The sequence below is a fragment of the Pseudochaenichthys georgianus genome, chromosome 20 (genome assembly GCF_902827115.2).
Source record: "Pseudochaenichthys georgianus chromosome 20, fPseGeo1.2, whole genome shotgun sequence".
Lineage (NCBI taxonomy): Eukaryota > Metazoa > Chordata > Actinopteri > Perciformes > Channichthyidae > Pseudochaenichthys > Pseudochaenichthys georgianus.
Genome location: NC_047522.1, coordinates 19,586,328 through 19,601,555, shown reverse-complemented (window position 1 = coordinate 19,601,555; position 15,228 = coordinate 19,586,328). Strand labels below are relative to the sequence as shown.

The window sequence follows — 15,228 nt, the reverse complement described above, 5'->3', positions numbered from 1 at the left end:
ATTTATTTGGCACACACATGACACACATTCAAGCACCTGCCACTTGGTTGTTGGAGGCGCATGTGTATATTGGTGGTTGGAGTTTGTGTGAGACGATACTGAAGGTAATAGTGCCAAATAAAACTCTGCGTACGGGGTGCATTGCCAGCTGGAAATATGAAAGGCAGTGTCCCTGAGCACACACATACACATGCAGTGTCCCTGAGCATAGTAAATGTATTCCAGCTCCTCAGTAGAAGCTTGTCAGTATGTATCTAATGTTGCCGCACCTCTGGCTCTGACAACAAAGGTCAGTAAGAAATGCATCAGTAATATAACCTTGCTAGGCTAAAGGCCAAATTGGTTGTATGAATTTAAATAGTACCAACAACTTCTTATTACTTTTTTTAAACACACTTCCCTACTCTACATTCATGAATACTATAACAATCTCTACATAAAGGGTTCCCTTACATTAGTAGAGTCACACATGTTCAGCTTAAGGACTGTGCTACAATCATGTAATGGTTTTGTAAACAGGCAATGGTAAATATTTGATTCATCAGAGTGACAAACTACCTGAGGAGAGAGAAACCTTCACTTCAAGGATGGATGATGGACAGTAAACCTTCTCAGCGTGTGACATTTAAGAGATCCTTGCACTAGGACACCAAGGTTTAATCAAAGCAATATTGTCACAGGTGTGCCAGAAGTGACCCAGCTGTAGTCAGAATTACTAGCAATTCTGTTTGACAGTTTTACAAACCGTGGCAACAGTCATTCAAATGTATTATGTGACTGAAAAGCAAATTATGTGAAATGATGTTGATTGGTTACTTGATCATATTGCTTATGAGTGCTTTGGCATTACACTTAATGTTGCATGTTCTTTCTGCAGGTACATCTGTCGTCACAGTAACTGCCGATGATGCTGATGATCAAACGTATGGGAACAGTGCCAAGCTTGTGTATAGCATTCTACAGGGACAACCATATTTCTCAGTGGATTCTGAGAATGGTGAGCCAAACCCCAGCAGGATATGTTGGCTGCAGTTTCTAATGTTATGCATGGTTCTTGCATTGTAATGTGTTTCTGAGTAAACAAAGAGACAAAGCTACTTGTTAGTTCCTATCATCCTTTACAATCCAATATTAGACTCAACTAAACCTGTAATTTACACTTATTTTAGCTGAAATGTCCATTTTGGTATACATTTGTTTATTTACATGTAGATTACTTGATGTCATGAACCTTTATTTGTTTAAAGTATTATATGAATAACCTAGCTTAATTTCACAAGGTCTGTCTGTAAATATGTATTATGTCCCTCCTAAATATCTACTATGGGATAGTTTCACTAACTAGGACATGTAGTTATAGGTCTTGATGGCAGTGTCACAACCAAAACCAAAACCAATCATCACCGCTCTGAAGAATGTCACTCAACACTCTGTCAAACAGCCAGCCCTGTAGCCTGTTTAGCAGCCTGTTTAGCAGCCTGTTTAGCAGCCTGTTTAGCAGCCTGTCAATCAGCCGCAGTGCCTGTAATCCGGTCATATGAATAGTCAAGATGTCAGTGCAGAATATAATCCTTCTGGGGGTGAGCAGGCTTATACAAGCACATCCACACACCTGATACTATCAGCTGTTCCTCCAGCAGTCACATGTCGTGTGAAGAGAACATTGAGACCATGAGAGGCGAGCTACACAACAATGAATACAAAAACAACAACAAAAAGAGCATAATGGTCATAATATGTTGCTTTAAGCAGTAGATACATGCTGCAGTAGATACTCTTACTGGGTATACATATTCAGTGGAGACTAAGAAATACATTATATGAGTAATGCAACCTGCTTTGTCAGTAATCCTTTGTTATTAATAGTCAAATTAGGAAGTGACAAATACTGCCGTGGTAACAGTTGTATCTGTATTTATCATATACTGTAAGAAACCACTTACAGTATCAATGAACATTCTTATTTGTGTGACTCAAACGCTAAAAAGGCAACACCAACCTATTCAAGTCATTTTTCACTTTTATTTGCAGCATGTCCAAAATTAGGTTTAAGTAATGTCTGACAAATCGGGCTTTTTTCTTACTTGCCATCTTACCGAGTAATTTATCAAATTGGCAATTGAATTTTCATGCGCATTCAGTACAGTGTGACATTCTTAGCAGGGAGCAAAAACATAAAGCTCTGCCGAAGGTCCTTTCAAAGAAGTCTTATTTACACGTTGGATGTGTTTATTTGACAGGGAAAGAATAAAAACTAAATCTGACCAAACACAGCTGGGCTCTATGTGCATGCAGCCCAACAGAAGTCATCTTTATCCCAAAAGTCTTTGTTGTATGACATCCTTAGTCCTGTGTGTGGTTCGGTTCAAAGTCCTGCTCTGTGTAGGCACATTCATCCCGACCACCTCCCACAACTTGCATGCTGCAGACACGTGTTTTTCTTCTGACACTAGACAAATGTTGCCAGGGAACATACAGTAATCCAGGCAGCATTTACATTTCCCCTCAAAACATAATTGGAAAACCAAATTAGTAGTATATCAATTGAATTTTCTAGAGGACATGGTTGGAATTGATCTTTTTCTTATCTCATTTTCAGTAAGGCAGCACACACATTTTCTGAAATGAAGTTGTCCACTAAATTGTTGAAACTGGTGGAAAGCATGTTGGTGTGTTTTCTCTTCAGGCACAATCAAGACAGCCCTGCCTGGCATGGACAGAGAAGTGAAGGAAAACTACCAGGTTGTGATCCAGGCTAAAGACATGGCCGGACAGATGGGGGGGCTTTCAGGGACCACAACAGTCAGCATCACGCTCTCCGATGTGAACGACAGTCCGCCACGCTTTGCTAACCGTAAGAGCAAGGCCATTTATCCCTCAGGTTCAATTACATGTCAGTTGTTAGACGCTTATCCAAAGCGACTTACATACTCAATACTGTGGACAATCCCCACAGGAGCACGTTGGGGTGAAGTGTCTCAGGGACACAACAACATGCTGATTGCAGTGGGGTTTGAACCTGTGACCCCCTGATCCAAACACCAATGCACAACCCACTGCCCCACTGCACCCCTCAATGATGTGTACTCTGCCTTTAAACAGCTTGTCATTCCCTGTCTGTGTGTAGACTCCTTCCGTGTGACTGCTGTGGAGTCGACAGAGATCGGAGGAGCTATTGGACGTATAAAGGCAGATGATCCAGATGTTGGCCATAATGCTGATATGGAGTACAGCATTGTCGGGGGTCATGACATATTCAACATCATCACTGATCAAACCACACAAGAGGGAGTCATCATAATCAAAAATGTAATTATTATCATTCCTAATAACCCTTTCCTTTATTCTACTTATATGTAATGTAGGTGTTGTGGCATAACGTGGCGACCAGCATTAAAAGCAGCCACAGTGAGCATGTGACATTACTTGATTGATAATGGCTGTGCAATCACACAAAACACTTATTGTAACGAGTAAAGTGATTTCAAACAGCTTTAATGAATAGCATTCAAGACATGCTATATATGTTAAATGGAATGCCTTTAAATACAAAAGCGTTTATAAGGTATTAACAATTAAATGCAAGTTACAGTATGTGCATTTTTATTTCTATAAGATCAAACCACAACAGACCAATGGAATAAATGCCTTTTAAAAGGTCTTAAAAGTCACCTATTGTGCAAAATCCACTTTTTCAGGGGCTTCATTTATAAAGGGATATACGCTTAAAAAATGGCGTACGCCAGTTTCTACACAATGTTTCCGATTTATAAAATACTAACTTGACTGGAAAATGTGCGGTCCTCCACGCAAACTCTAACCCATACGTACGCACCAAGCACAACAACGGGAGAGACGAGAAACTGCGACACCGCGTTGGCAGAAGGAAGAATGGAGAGAAATATGTGGAAATAATACCATAAATAAAATGTTACCTCTCATTTATCATATATGAAGAATTCATTTTCACAAATTGATTAAAGCCAATCTTAAAATGATTAAACAAACGCCTGTTTGCGACTCCTCAGTGCACACACACACATAACTTGGATAAATAAATAAATACGGATATGTTATTGAAAACCACCTCGAATATGTTGTGTTAATGTTATGAAATGTTTTCTCATAAACGATGCGGCAAGCAGAAGGACAGAATTACGTCTAAACTGACGCCGTTTTGCATTTCTATAGGTTGTATACGAGCATGGTTTTATATACTGTCATGTTTAATCGTGTTTTATGCCGTTTGCCAATACTTGATAAGTCACTCGTAAAACACAGGAGGTATGGAAGCTAGGAACACCATGTGGTAAATTGTACAGCTAATATAACACAACACATTAGTTGTATTTCCTTTAACTGGTGGATATAGGATTGCTGCGGGGGGTTGACGCACAGGCTGCAGTGGAGACGCTGCGCACAGCTGATCGACAGCTGGAACACAAACCACCAAATACAAAAACATAATTCAGATCCAGTCGTCATGACTCCACTCCGGAGGGTTTCCCCATTCACTTCTTACAGTTTCTCATCAAGGGGGGGTCTCCTGTCCCCGGTACAAACACACTGCCTGAGGAAGGCTATGTGTATTGTTTGTTGTCATTAACCTTTTTCGGGTCATTTATTTATTTATTTTGGTGACGATCCGACCTCCATGCTGCTACTCTGGTTCAAACTGCGTCCACCAAACAATATGATTTATCTCGACCTCCCCAAAATAACCAAAATCTGACACGGTGTGAGATGTCTTTTTTAGCTGTTCTGTCGTCATTTCCTGCGATCTTCTTCATAAAGTCAGTCAGAATGAATGAATGAATGGGCGTTTCTTTGACTATTTATAGGCAAATATGGGCGTTACGTGAAGCCCACAAAAACTGCACCGCATTTCGAGTCGGTTGTGATTTATAAAGGGAAACCGGCGTAGGAAGTGCTGTACGCACTTTCCTCGCCGGTGCGCAATGTTTGGTGAATCGGAAAATGTCGGGACATTTCTGTACCTATTTTTCGGATTTCTACTACGTAAGCAACCTTCCCACGTGAATCCTACGCACGGCGTTATAGATGAGGCCCCTGGTCTTTTATATCTGTGTAAAGAGATTCAGAAAGTTTAAGAAAAAAAATTGCTCACTTTTTGTCCTGATCCATTTATATAAAAACCTATCTGAAAATGAGCTGATCAGATTTTGGTCACTTTATGATGTCATAAAGTTTTTTGGTTTGAGATACCATTAGCCAATCACCACTCAAGGTTTGTATCTGAGACTCATTATATATTGATGAACAACTTTATAATAGGGGACCTTTAAAACGTTATCTGGAATTCCAATTCAGAGCTTAAAGTAAAAATATGATTAATTTTGAGAAATCTTCTTTATCTCATCCTATTATGTTTGCTTAACTTCTATTGAAAGACAGAATAATACAGTTTCAGATTAGAAAAAGCCCCATATAACGGTCTTCATGTAAGAAAGACATATGACTGAACCTTGTATCAAACCGTAGAGTAACATCAGATACTATAAGCCTGTGAAATGAATAGTATAAAGCAGTCTTTTGCTTGAAACTCACTACTTCCCCCATGAGATCTCTGAGATCAGTATTCCTCTCTTGGTTTTGCAACTTATAATTTGGAGAATGAATAAGATAAAGACAGACAAATGAAATGCAATGAACTGCCATTTAAAATCCTGAAGGCTGTTTCTTTTTTACAGAAAAGTATACAGCTTGACTTCTGATGTTCTTTCATCTCCAGGCACTGGATTACGAAAGTAAGAGGGACTATGAGTTCAGAGTGGAGGTGAGAAACACCTACTTAGACGCCAGGTTCATCCACGGTTTGCAATTCAAAGACTACGCCACGGTCAAGGTAACCGTGGAGGATGTGGACGAGCCTCCAGTCTTCACCAGGAACCCTTACATCATCGAGGTTCACGAGGACACCGCTGCTGGCAGCTTCGTCGGTGTGGTGTCGGCCAGGGACCCCGACGCTGACAACAAGCCAGTCAAGTATGATACAAGACACGGCGAATGTTGAGACCCTAAATAGAGTTGCATGCCAAATCACAGGATATTATTCATGGTTCCCTCCTGGTTATTTCCCAGTGGAAAATAGCGGCAGCAGCCCTGTGAAGTGAATACAGACACTGTTTATTTCCGGAATGATGTAAGCCCTCTGTGGCACTGCACAAAGTCATAGTGAAAGGACCTAATTTGCTGTATCGATTCACACAGCTCAGCACCTCCAATCCACACATATGGCGCCCGTCTTCTCTGACAAGGGACACGTTACTCTCGGCCCAAGCCACATGGTGTATTGTGTTGCATATTCAGATTGCAGTTGAATATGAAAGTTGACAATGACAAATGAGCAGGCAGGAAAGATGTATCACCCTTTAACATTGCAGAGAGTGAAAATATATATTTGGCAATGAGTGATGTTCTGTTTGGTGAAGTAAATATGTAATTTTGTGTGTGTGTCTTGTGAGGGCAGATCTGCATCTCTTATAGAAGCAGTATTACTGTTGTGAAAAATGTAATGTTATCGGTGTCTCTTCTCAGATACTCCATTGATCGGCATACAGATCTGGAGAGGCTGTTCAACATCGATTCTGTGAACGGCACCATCACAACACTGAAAGCACTGGACAGAGAGATGTCCAAATGGCACAACATTTCCGTGGTGGCCACAGAAATAAGTAAGATTATTATTTAATGTGGCAATTCTTTAATGTTAGATATATAGATCTTTATTTGTCATTGTACAGGTACAACAAAATTACAATAGACTCAAGGTGCCAACACGTAATAACAAGACACTATAAAAACAACAAGAAAATATAAAAACAACAAAACACTATAAAAACAATAAAAACAATAAATGGGACTTAAAAAAGACATGATAGGGAATATGTACCTAAATTAATAATAAATAAATTGAATTGCAATTCCCCTCGTATTGCACGGAAGGCTTATATAATTTAAATATTAGCAGCGTTTAGTGCACACATGGCCCTGGAAAAAAAACTGAACTTGAGTCTGTTTGTCCGGGAAGACATGGTACGGAAGCGCCTGCCTGAGCGCAGCCGTACGAAGTGCTCGTTACCCGGGTGGTGTGGGTCCTTGAGGATTTTGACTGCCTTCTTAAGGCAGGGAGGGGAGGGGGCAACCGATGATCTTCTGGGCCGAGTTGATGACCCTTTGGAGCGCACCCCTCTCTGCGGCTGTGCAGCTGAGGAACCACACGCAGATGCAGTAGGTGAGGATGCTTTCCACGGCCCAGCGGTAGAAGGACACACGCAGATCCTGTCGGAGGTGGTAATTCCTGAGTATTCTCAGGAAGTAGAGTCTCTGCTGTGCCTTCTTGACGGTTGCCGTGGTGTTGGTCCTCCAGGACAGGTCCTCCGCCAGGTGAACGCCCAGGAATTTGATCACTGAGACTCTCTCCACACAGCCTCCATCAATGTACAGGGGCTGCATGACGGTCTTCTTCCTCCTAAAGTCAATGATCATTTCCTGGGTTTTCAGCTTGTTCAGCTGCAGGTTGTTTACTTTGCACAACGCTAGCAGTTGCTCCACCTCTTCCATGTATGCGGTCTCGTCACCCCCTGAGATGCAGCCCACCACGGTGGTATCATCAGCACACTTTATGATGGAGTTGCTGGTGTGGGCGGGGACGAGATCATAGGTGTAGAGGGCGTATAGTAGGGGGCTCAGCACGCAGCCCTGTGGTGATCCGGTGCTGAGACTGAGGGACGTGGAGGTGTGGGTGCCAATCCTCACTCTCTGGGGGCGATCAGACAGGAAGTCCTTAATCCATAGACACAAGGAATGGGATACTCCCAGGACTGATAGCTTGGTCACCAGTCTGTCAGGGAGGATGGTATTAAATGCAGAGCTGAAGTCCACGAAGAGCATCCGTGCGTAGCTCCCCCTACTCTTCAGGTGAGACAGGGTAGAGTGGAGAGCTGTGGCGATGGCGTCCTCCGTGGACCTGTTGGCCCTGTAGGCGAACTGGTGGGGGTCCAGACCGGGAAGGAGGGATGAGACGATGTGGGGACGGACCACCTTCTCAAAAACTTTAGCGGGGGTGGAGGTGAGTGCCACTGGACGGTAGTCATTTAGGCAGCCGATGTTGTTCTTTTTCGGCACCGGGATGATTGTGGATGTTTTCAGGCAGGATGGGACGATGGCCTGGGACAGGGACTGGTTGAAGATCTTGGTGAAGATCCCCGCCAGCTGGTCAGCGCAGTCTCTCAGCACCCGTCCCAAGACTCCGTCCGGCCGCGCTACTTTCCTCGGGTTCACTGCCTTCAGTGTGCGTCTCACCTCGTGCTCCGTGAGGGTGAGGCCGCTGAGGGCAGGTGGATGTAATGGTGTGGCTGCTTCCGATAGCCCTGTCTCGTAGCGGGCGTAGAAGGAGTTCAGCTCCTCCGCCAGCTGAGGGTCACCCCCGTCGGCCGAGGGGTGGCTGGGTTTGTAGTTGGTCATTTGCTGGACCCCCTGCCACACCCGCCTGGAGTCGTTGCTCCGGAAGCAGTCCTCAATCTTCCCCTTGTAGTCCATCTTGGCCTGCTTGATCCCCCGCTTCAGGCCGGCTCTGAAGCGGGGGATCAAGCAGGCCAAGATTGTTGCCTTTACTTACTGCTGTCATGGTGCTCTGTTTGGGTCTAATACTTCATAAACCATGCCGATGCTATTATTTCTTACCCATGTGTTTTCAGATAACCCACGACAGACAACTCGAGTGCCAGTTTTCATCAAGGTGTTGGATGTCAATGACAACGCCCCTGAGTTTGCAATGTCCTATGACACATTTGTCTGTGAGAATGTCAAAGCAGCACAGGTACATACAACTTATCCTTGTATACAAGACATATCGAATGGAGGATGTGTTATGGCTAATGACATCATTTAAGTGGATATTACGTATTAAATCACTGAATTAATGAACAGATCCTTGTAATAAAAGAAATCCTTGAGGTGGTATATCTATGTATCAGAGATGTATGAGCTTTAGAATATGCATATATAGTAAAGACACATTTTAAGAAATTAAATTAATTTGAAGGCAAGTAGCAAATGGGGCTATGGTATAAAGAGAACCATTTCCTATGTCTGGAAACAGTTTCCACTGTTATGGGACAAAGAACCAAACAGAAGTTGGCAGGGATGATATATCAGCTACTCCCTGACATTTACAGAGGAAGTGTCTGCCTCTGTATGGTGCATGCTGTATTACTGCACAGTTCACAATGCAGACACATGTGATTATAGTGTTGGAATGTGAACAGAAAGCAAATCCTTTAATTAACCAGGCACTTCTCACTATTTGCAGATTACTCTAAAGTCTATCTGATTGCTGAGAATGTTTTGTGTTTTCCTTTTAAGGCAATCTTGGCAATAAACTATAACGCCTTACTCACAGTGTTAAATATGTTGCTCTGTGCCAAGTGATTTAAGAAAACAGTGTTTTACATTCAACTAAGAAGAAGCATTTCAAGCCTTCATGTGTTTTCTCTGCTCTGTTCTTCGCAGCTGATTCAGACAATAAGTGCTGTTGACACAGATGAACCGCTTGTTGGACACAAGTTTGTCTTCAGCATAAGTGCCACCAATCCAAACTTCACAATTGTTGACAGGGAAGGTAAGATGTACATGTTTTGCATTTTCACTGAAAACAACATCACCCTATTTAATATAGGTTCAAGTTTAGAACATATACATTATGTATTATACATTTCCAGTTAGAAGCTGTATTAATTCGATTGAAATAGCAGAAGATAAAAAAAATTTAAATCACATTTGTTTGCTTTCTTTGTTACAAATTAAAAGATGCTCAGGCTAAAAAAGTGGTATGATAAACAACATGTATTGAGAGAATTGAAGAGGTTGTTCAAATGTTCAATCTGTATTGACCGTTCCATTTAGTATGACTGCAGTTTGCCTAGTCATAGTTCTAAAATACATTTAGAGTTTTGATTAAGAAAAGTTTCTCAACCAGCAGGATACTGTACAGTCTACAAAAGACTGCAGCAGATCCCTAAAATGGAGACGGAAAATGCCACTCGTGGACGTGGAATTTTGAAAACTAAATTTGGTAGAAAGTGTGGCCATGCATAACCACGTCCATTTAGATGAAAACTACTATATGATTATTAATTAAGCTGTTTGCTTGAAGACTATAATAGCAAAGAAAAAGTGTCATATAAAACAGGTTGTTACTAAGATGCGCAGTGTTTGTTTTAATTACTATTTAAACAACTGTACTCATGGTGCTAGTAATTAAAAATGGCCCAATAAAGCTATTACGAGCTGTCCGCCACCGCATAAAAAGAGTAGGGAAAATAAAGATTGCAATTATGTCCTTTATAATGTCATAGCTAAGTGAAACATCTCCTTACTGACAAGCTTTATCCATTTGCATCTTTCCACAGATAACACTGCCAATATCCTGACGCGGAGGGGGGGGTTTAGCCGGCGTGAGATGAGCATGTACTTCCTGCCTGTTGTGATCTCAGACAACGACTACCCCATTCAAAGCAGCACCAGTACACTGATTGTGCGAGTGTGTGCTTGTGACAGCCGTGGAAACATGCAGACCTGTAACCCCGAGGTGCTGCCCTTCTCAGATGGCCTCACAACTGGAGCTCTGGTGGCCATACTGCTCTGTGTCATCATCCTGCTCAGTGAGTACGAGTGTGTCTGCATGTGTGTGTGGCCATGTATTTTTGACCCGTGTTATCTGCTTTGAGATGTTTGTCTTTCAATGTTTTTCTAGGTTTCTCCTTGCAACTCTTCTAATCAAGTCAATTTCATTAAATCCGCCCTGAAGCAAAAATCATAAATTGGCCTTGGAGGTCTTAGAAATCTATAAAACATACAACTGTATCCTTATCTCAGATAGTACGTTGCTATAGCCTAAACCCTTAGTAACTGTTACCATGCATGTTAAGCTTTCCTTTTGGGCTACGCACATGGGGTAGCAGATTTTCAAATCGACATTTAAAACAATGGGTCTGTAATTTTTGCACGGACATTAACAAAGCATCCATCTAATTTCTAGCCAGCCATCCCTGATTGTGCAGGATCAAATAAGACATTAATGTTTGCTCCTTTAGTTGGTTGAAAACGAGGTTACCTTTTTGTTTTTTAAAAAGGACCCTGTCAAAATATTTCAAGCACCACCAGACTGCTGAAGACTTTGGCTCAGGGTTGATTGAAAGATTACCGTCTCTGTTTGTTGGGTTTCATTTTTATCAGTTCAATCAATTCCAAAGATTGTCTTTGTGACAAAGATCCATCTGTCCTTAAATTCACATCAACCTTAATGGCATGTAAGGACTATGATCTCAGCATATTTCAAATAATCTTCAATCTCATTTGCTATCATAGCTGTTCTAAGAACAAGCTGTTCTTGCTGCATCAAAGCCCCTGAACTATATAGGTCTAGGGCCAGGCAAAGGATCGTAATGACCTTGTCACAGACACATTTTTTTCGATGTACCTTTTAAAAGTTGTGCTTTTTTGTCCATTTTCTGGACACATGACACACAGAAGGTGAGAACAATTAGAGCTACAGCAATGCCTAACTTTCATAAGCTCTACAGCTATGCAAGGTGCTGCAGTCAATAACATGGCCCAGAGTGTGTTGCCTTGCTCAAGTACATGCTGCTGAGTGCCAACAGGGAGGGATGGAAATGGTGAATGGCTATTTCCTATAGGGTATATCTCGACAAACAGGACATTGATTAAAAGCTGGCCAAACGTGCAACAATCAATACAATGTAATATAAATGTTGCATTTCTGGCAGCAGCGCCCTTTCTGGCTGTCAGCCATTTAGCGTTTTAATGTTTAAAAACTATTAGTGTGACATTGGTGATACATAGAGAAGATGCAAACCTAGAGTTTGTCCGCCTAACCAATCACCCCTGAATTATTGTGTTTTTAACACACCATGCTTCAGTACACAAGGTAATGTGAAAATAAGGCACTTGTGATAAGTTAAAACAAGTCCAATCAATGAAAAGTTGATTTACTTTCCTTTTTCTTCAAGGATTATAATGTTGGACATTTGTGGCAAGAAAGAGATGGGGCGGCTTTCTATATAATGTTATACTCAATAGTTGTCAGTGAGAAAACAATAAGCCCCAGTCATTGTCAAACAAATCCACTTTACAAAATGCTCTGCTCGTGTCCCTGTTTGGTTGGATGTTACTTCCTGAGATCTGTAAGCACCACTTCAGCCCCTCCTCGTGATCCAGTGCAGTATGTAACATCATACAGGGCACAACAGCAACTGTGCCTATCATTTTACCCATCAAAAAGCAGAAATGTGTAAGGGCATATCAATAAGTAATGGGTTTCAACTGTCATTGAACTTTACCTCGCTTGGCTAAGCATAGCGGTGAAAGGAAAGGAGCATTTATGACTGACTAGGCATTGTGACTGTATACCCTGCGTACTGTTGAGCCGCTCAATAATATGGTGTTCGAGAATGAGTGTAGGCCTATGCATGTGTGCATGTGTCTGTCTTTTTTGCCATTTGATCTGTACCCTGACTATGCTAGCGACACCAGCAAATTATAATACCGGCCAGCTTTTCTTCCATCTGCTTGTTTAAACTCCAGATTTTAAATTCCGTGTCTGGCGGTGGGCATATTTTCTCTCAAATATCGAATGTACTGAAGGTTAAGCTCCATGCTCTCCTCTTGAGCAAAATAGCATGACATCTGCTCATTATGTGACGCTTTTTCGCGCTTGAAGCCCCTGACAGACTGTCTCACTCACCTCTGCTTGACTCCGCCAGGCAGGCGCTGAGCTGGAACGGCTCTCCCTATCTGTTTCTCCTCATTGCAGCCCTCTGCGCTGTCTAAAATTATGGCACTGGTCAGTCAGAAATGTTTGTAAAGATCCTTATAATTTGCCACCTCCAGGTCCATAGAACCCATGTTGAAGGTATTGTAATTATCACCCAGGTGGGTGGCAGATATACAACTAGAGTACCTGCTGGTATGACAAAAAAAAAAAATGAAGAAGGAAAGAAGCAGTGGTGAAGCCGCCTTTGTTCTTGTCCTAAGTGAGACATTGGTTCCTCTTCTTTCAGAAGATTTATGGGATTTGTTTTAAAAACTTACCACCAGTGCCACTCTCTGGAAGCATGCTCACCCGGAAATTTCTGATTTATGTCTTTTACTGCTGGAAGAAGAATGACGGAGATGTGACTTGAGGCAGCGTACAGGGGAGAGAAAACAGATCCTCAACCGCCTCACATGTTATGCAGTGAATGTGTCGTTCAAGGGAAAAAGAAAGAACAAGCTTTTTCAATGAATCATTAATAATATGAGGTGAATGCCTGAGGCAGTGTTGGGGCTTCATAACTGGTAGCAAATGTGTCTCCCCTCTGCGCTTTTGTGCCCCGGTGCTCTTTAATGCATGACACATTAAGAGGCACACGACTTATGCTGCGCTTTCTCCCACTGTTTGTGTGTAGTGATCGTGGTGCTGTTTGCTGCCCTGAGGAGACAGAGGAAGAAGGAGCCTCTGATCATCTCCAAAGAGGATGTCAGAGACAACGTTGTCAGCTACAACGATGAAGGCGGCGGAGAGGAGGACACTCAGGCCTTTGATATCGGCACACTGCGCAACCCAGAGGTGATGGATGCTAACAAGCTACGCAGGGACATCATACCTGAAATGTTGTTTCCCTTTCGGAGGACATCACCTATAAAGGATAACACGGACGTCAGATATTTCATTAACGGGAGGCTTCAGGAGAACGATTTGGACCCGACAGCGCCCCCATATGACTCCCTGGCTACGTATGCTTATGAGGGCAGCGGGTCACTGGCTGAGTCCCTGAGTTCACTGGAGTCTGCAGCCACTGAGGGGGACCATGACTACGATTACCTCAGCAACTGGGGAACACCATTCAAAAAGTTGGCAGAAATGTACATAGCGAAGAGCCCTGACAGGCAGACCTAGACAGAGCCATGCGGTCTCTCTTTTTCCAAGCCTATATTTTGTCTGTTTATCTAGCTAGCTAGCCAGACAGCTATTTGTCTAGTTAGTTAGCTAGCAAGCTAGTTGACCGTCTGTCTACCTATCTATCAGCTATATATATGTTTATTTGTCTAGTTTGCTAGCTAGCTCGCTAGCGAACTAGAAGTCTTTTTGATTCTCACACAAGTGCGTGCACGCACAAACACACAAACTAAATATGTTGCAATGGACTTGTGGATGCTGAAGTGGACTTCAAGACTTGAACTGAGTTGAACTTTCTCATTAATGGAGATAGAGTAAATTCTCAACGTTTTACTCTTTTTGATCGTTATCAGTAAAGATGCCTTTGAATTTTAGGATTTTTTGTGAACAATGGTGTGGACAATGTGTTTTGTAATTTACCTGAGAGATAGTAGTATTGTATACTATCAATGTTTAATGGCACTGGAGTGGGTTTGGGTGGGGTAGGGAAGGAGTCATGTGGTTTTTTCAGCCACCTCCATTAAATACTGTACATGTACAAAGTGTTTTTAATGATGGACATCCTATATACTATTTGCTATCTTTGTCTGACAAGCAATGTTCATGTGAGTGGTTGGTGCAGTTTATTTGTCAAACTGTGAATTCATTTCATCATATATGTGTAATATGTAACAGAAAGTGTGTGTTGTAGGAAAAGTGTCATACACTGACAATTGTTTGGATGCTGAGTCATATTGTTTTATATTTATATTTTTATACTTATTTTCTTAATAAAATGATGTAAAATGAGGTTGTGTTGTTACTGAAAGGCAATGGGGTACTTTAGGTCCGTACATAATTATTCAAGTCTTACACAGCGATGCTATTCTTAAGAATAGCAATAATCCAAATGTCATGCTGTTTTCAAACTGTTGCATTCACTAAAATATATTGGTAAAAGTGTCTGTAAGGAATGGGATAGTGCAGGTCATTCAGAGATGTATTAATGCTATTAGGCCAAGTTTGGTGTACGTATTAAGGATTTCATATTAGCAATGTGACGTTAGTTGTTCAATCTTAGACAGGATATTTATTTTTTAGAATAAAAACAACACAAAGAGGCAACATGTATAGAAGCAAACAACATATTGACAAGGGTTTATTGTGTGCTATAGTTATTTAGAATTACAAACAAGACTTAAAGGTGGGGTAGGTAAGTTTCAGAAACCGGCTCGAGTGCACTAAAATTTGAAAGTACACAGCCGAAA

At 41.8% G+C, this 15,228-nt stretch overlaps 1 protein-coding gene across 2 annotated transcripts in view; it reads left to right on the top strand.

Moving 5' to 3' along the window:
- Positions 1–14,704, top strand: part of cdh10a (cadherin 10, type 2a (T2-cadherin)) — a 28,272-nt gene extending 13,568 nt beyond the window's left edge. For both annotated transcript variants that reach the window (XM_034109168.2, XM_034109169.1), the window contains 9 exons: positions 878–997; positions 2,687–2,854; positions 3,128–3,309; positions 5,753–6,006; positions 6,559–6,695; positions 8,721–8,842; positions 9,535–9,643; positions 10,434–10,685; positions 13,491–14,704. In XM_034109168.2, coding sequence (XP_033965059.1) covers positions 878–997; positions 2,687–2,854; positions 3,128–3,309; positions 5,753–6,006; positions 6,559–6,695; positions 8,721–8,842; positions 9,535–9,643; positions 10,434–10,685; positions 13,491–13,981 — 1,835 coding nt within the window. In that variant the 3' untranslated portion in view covers positions 13,982–14,704. The remainder of the gene's footprint in view (positions 1–877; positions 998–2,686; positions 2,855–3,127; positions 3,310–5,752; positions 6,007–6,558; positions 6,696–8,720; positions 8,843–9,534; positions 9,644–10,433; positions 10,686–13,490) is intronic.
- Positions 14,705–15,228: the final 524 nt, after the last annotated feature.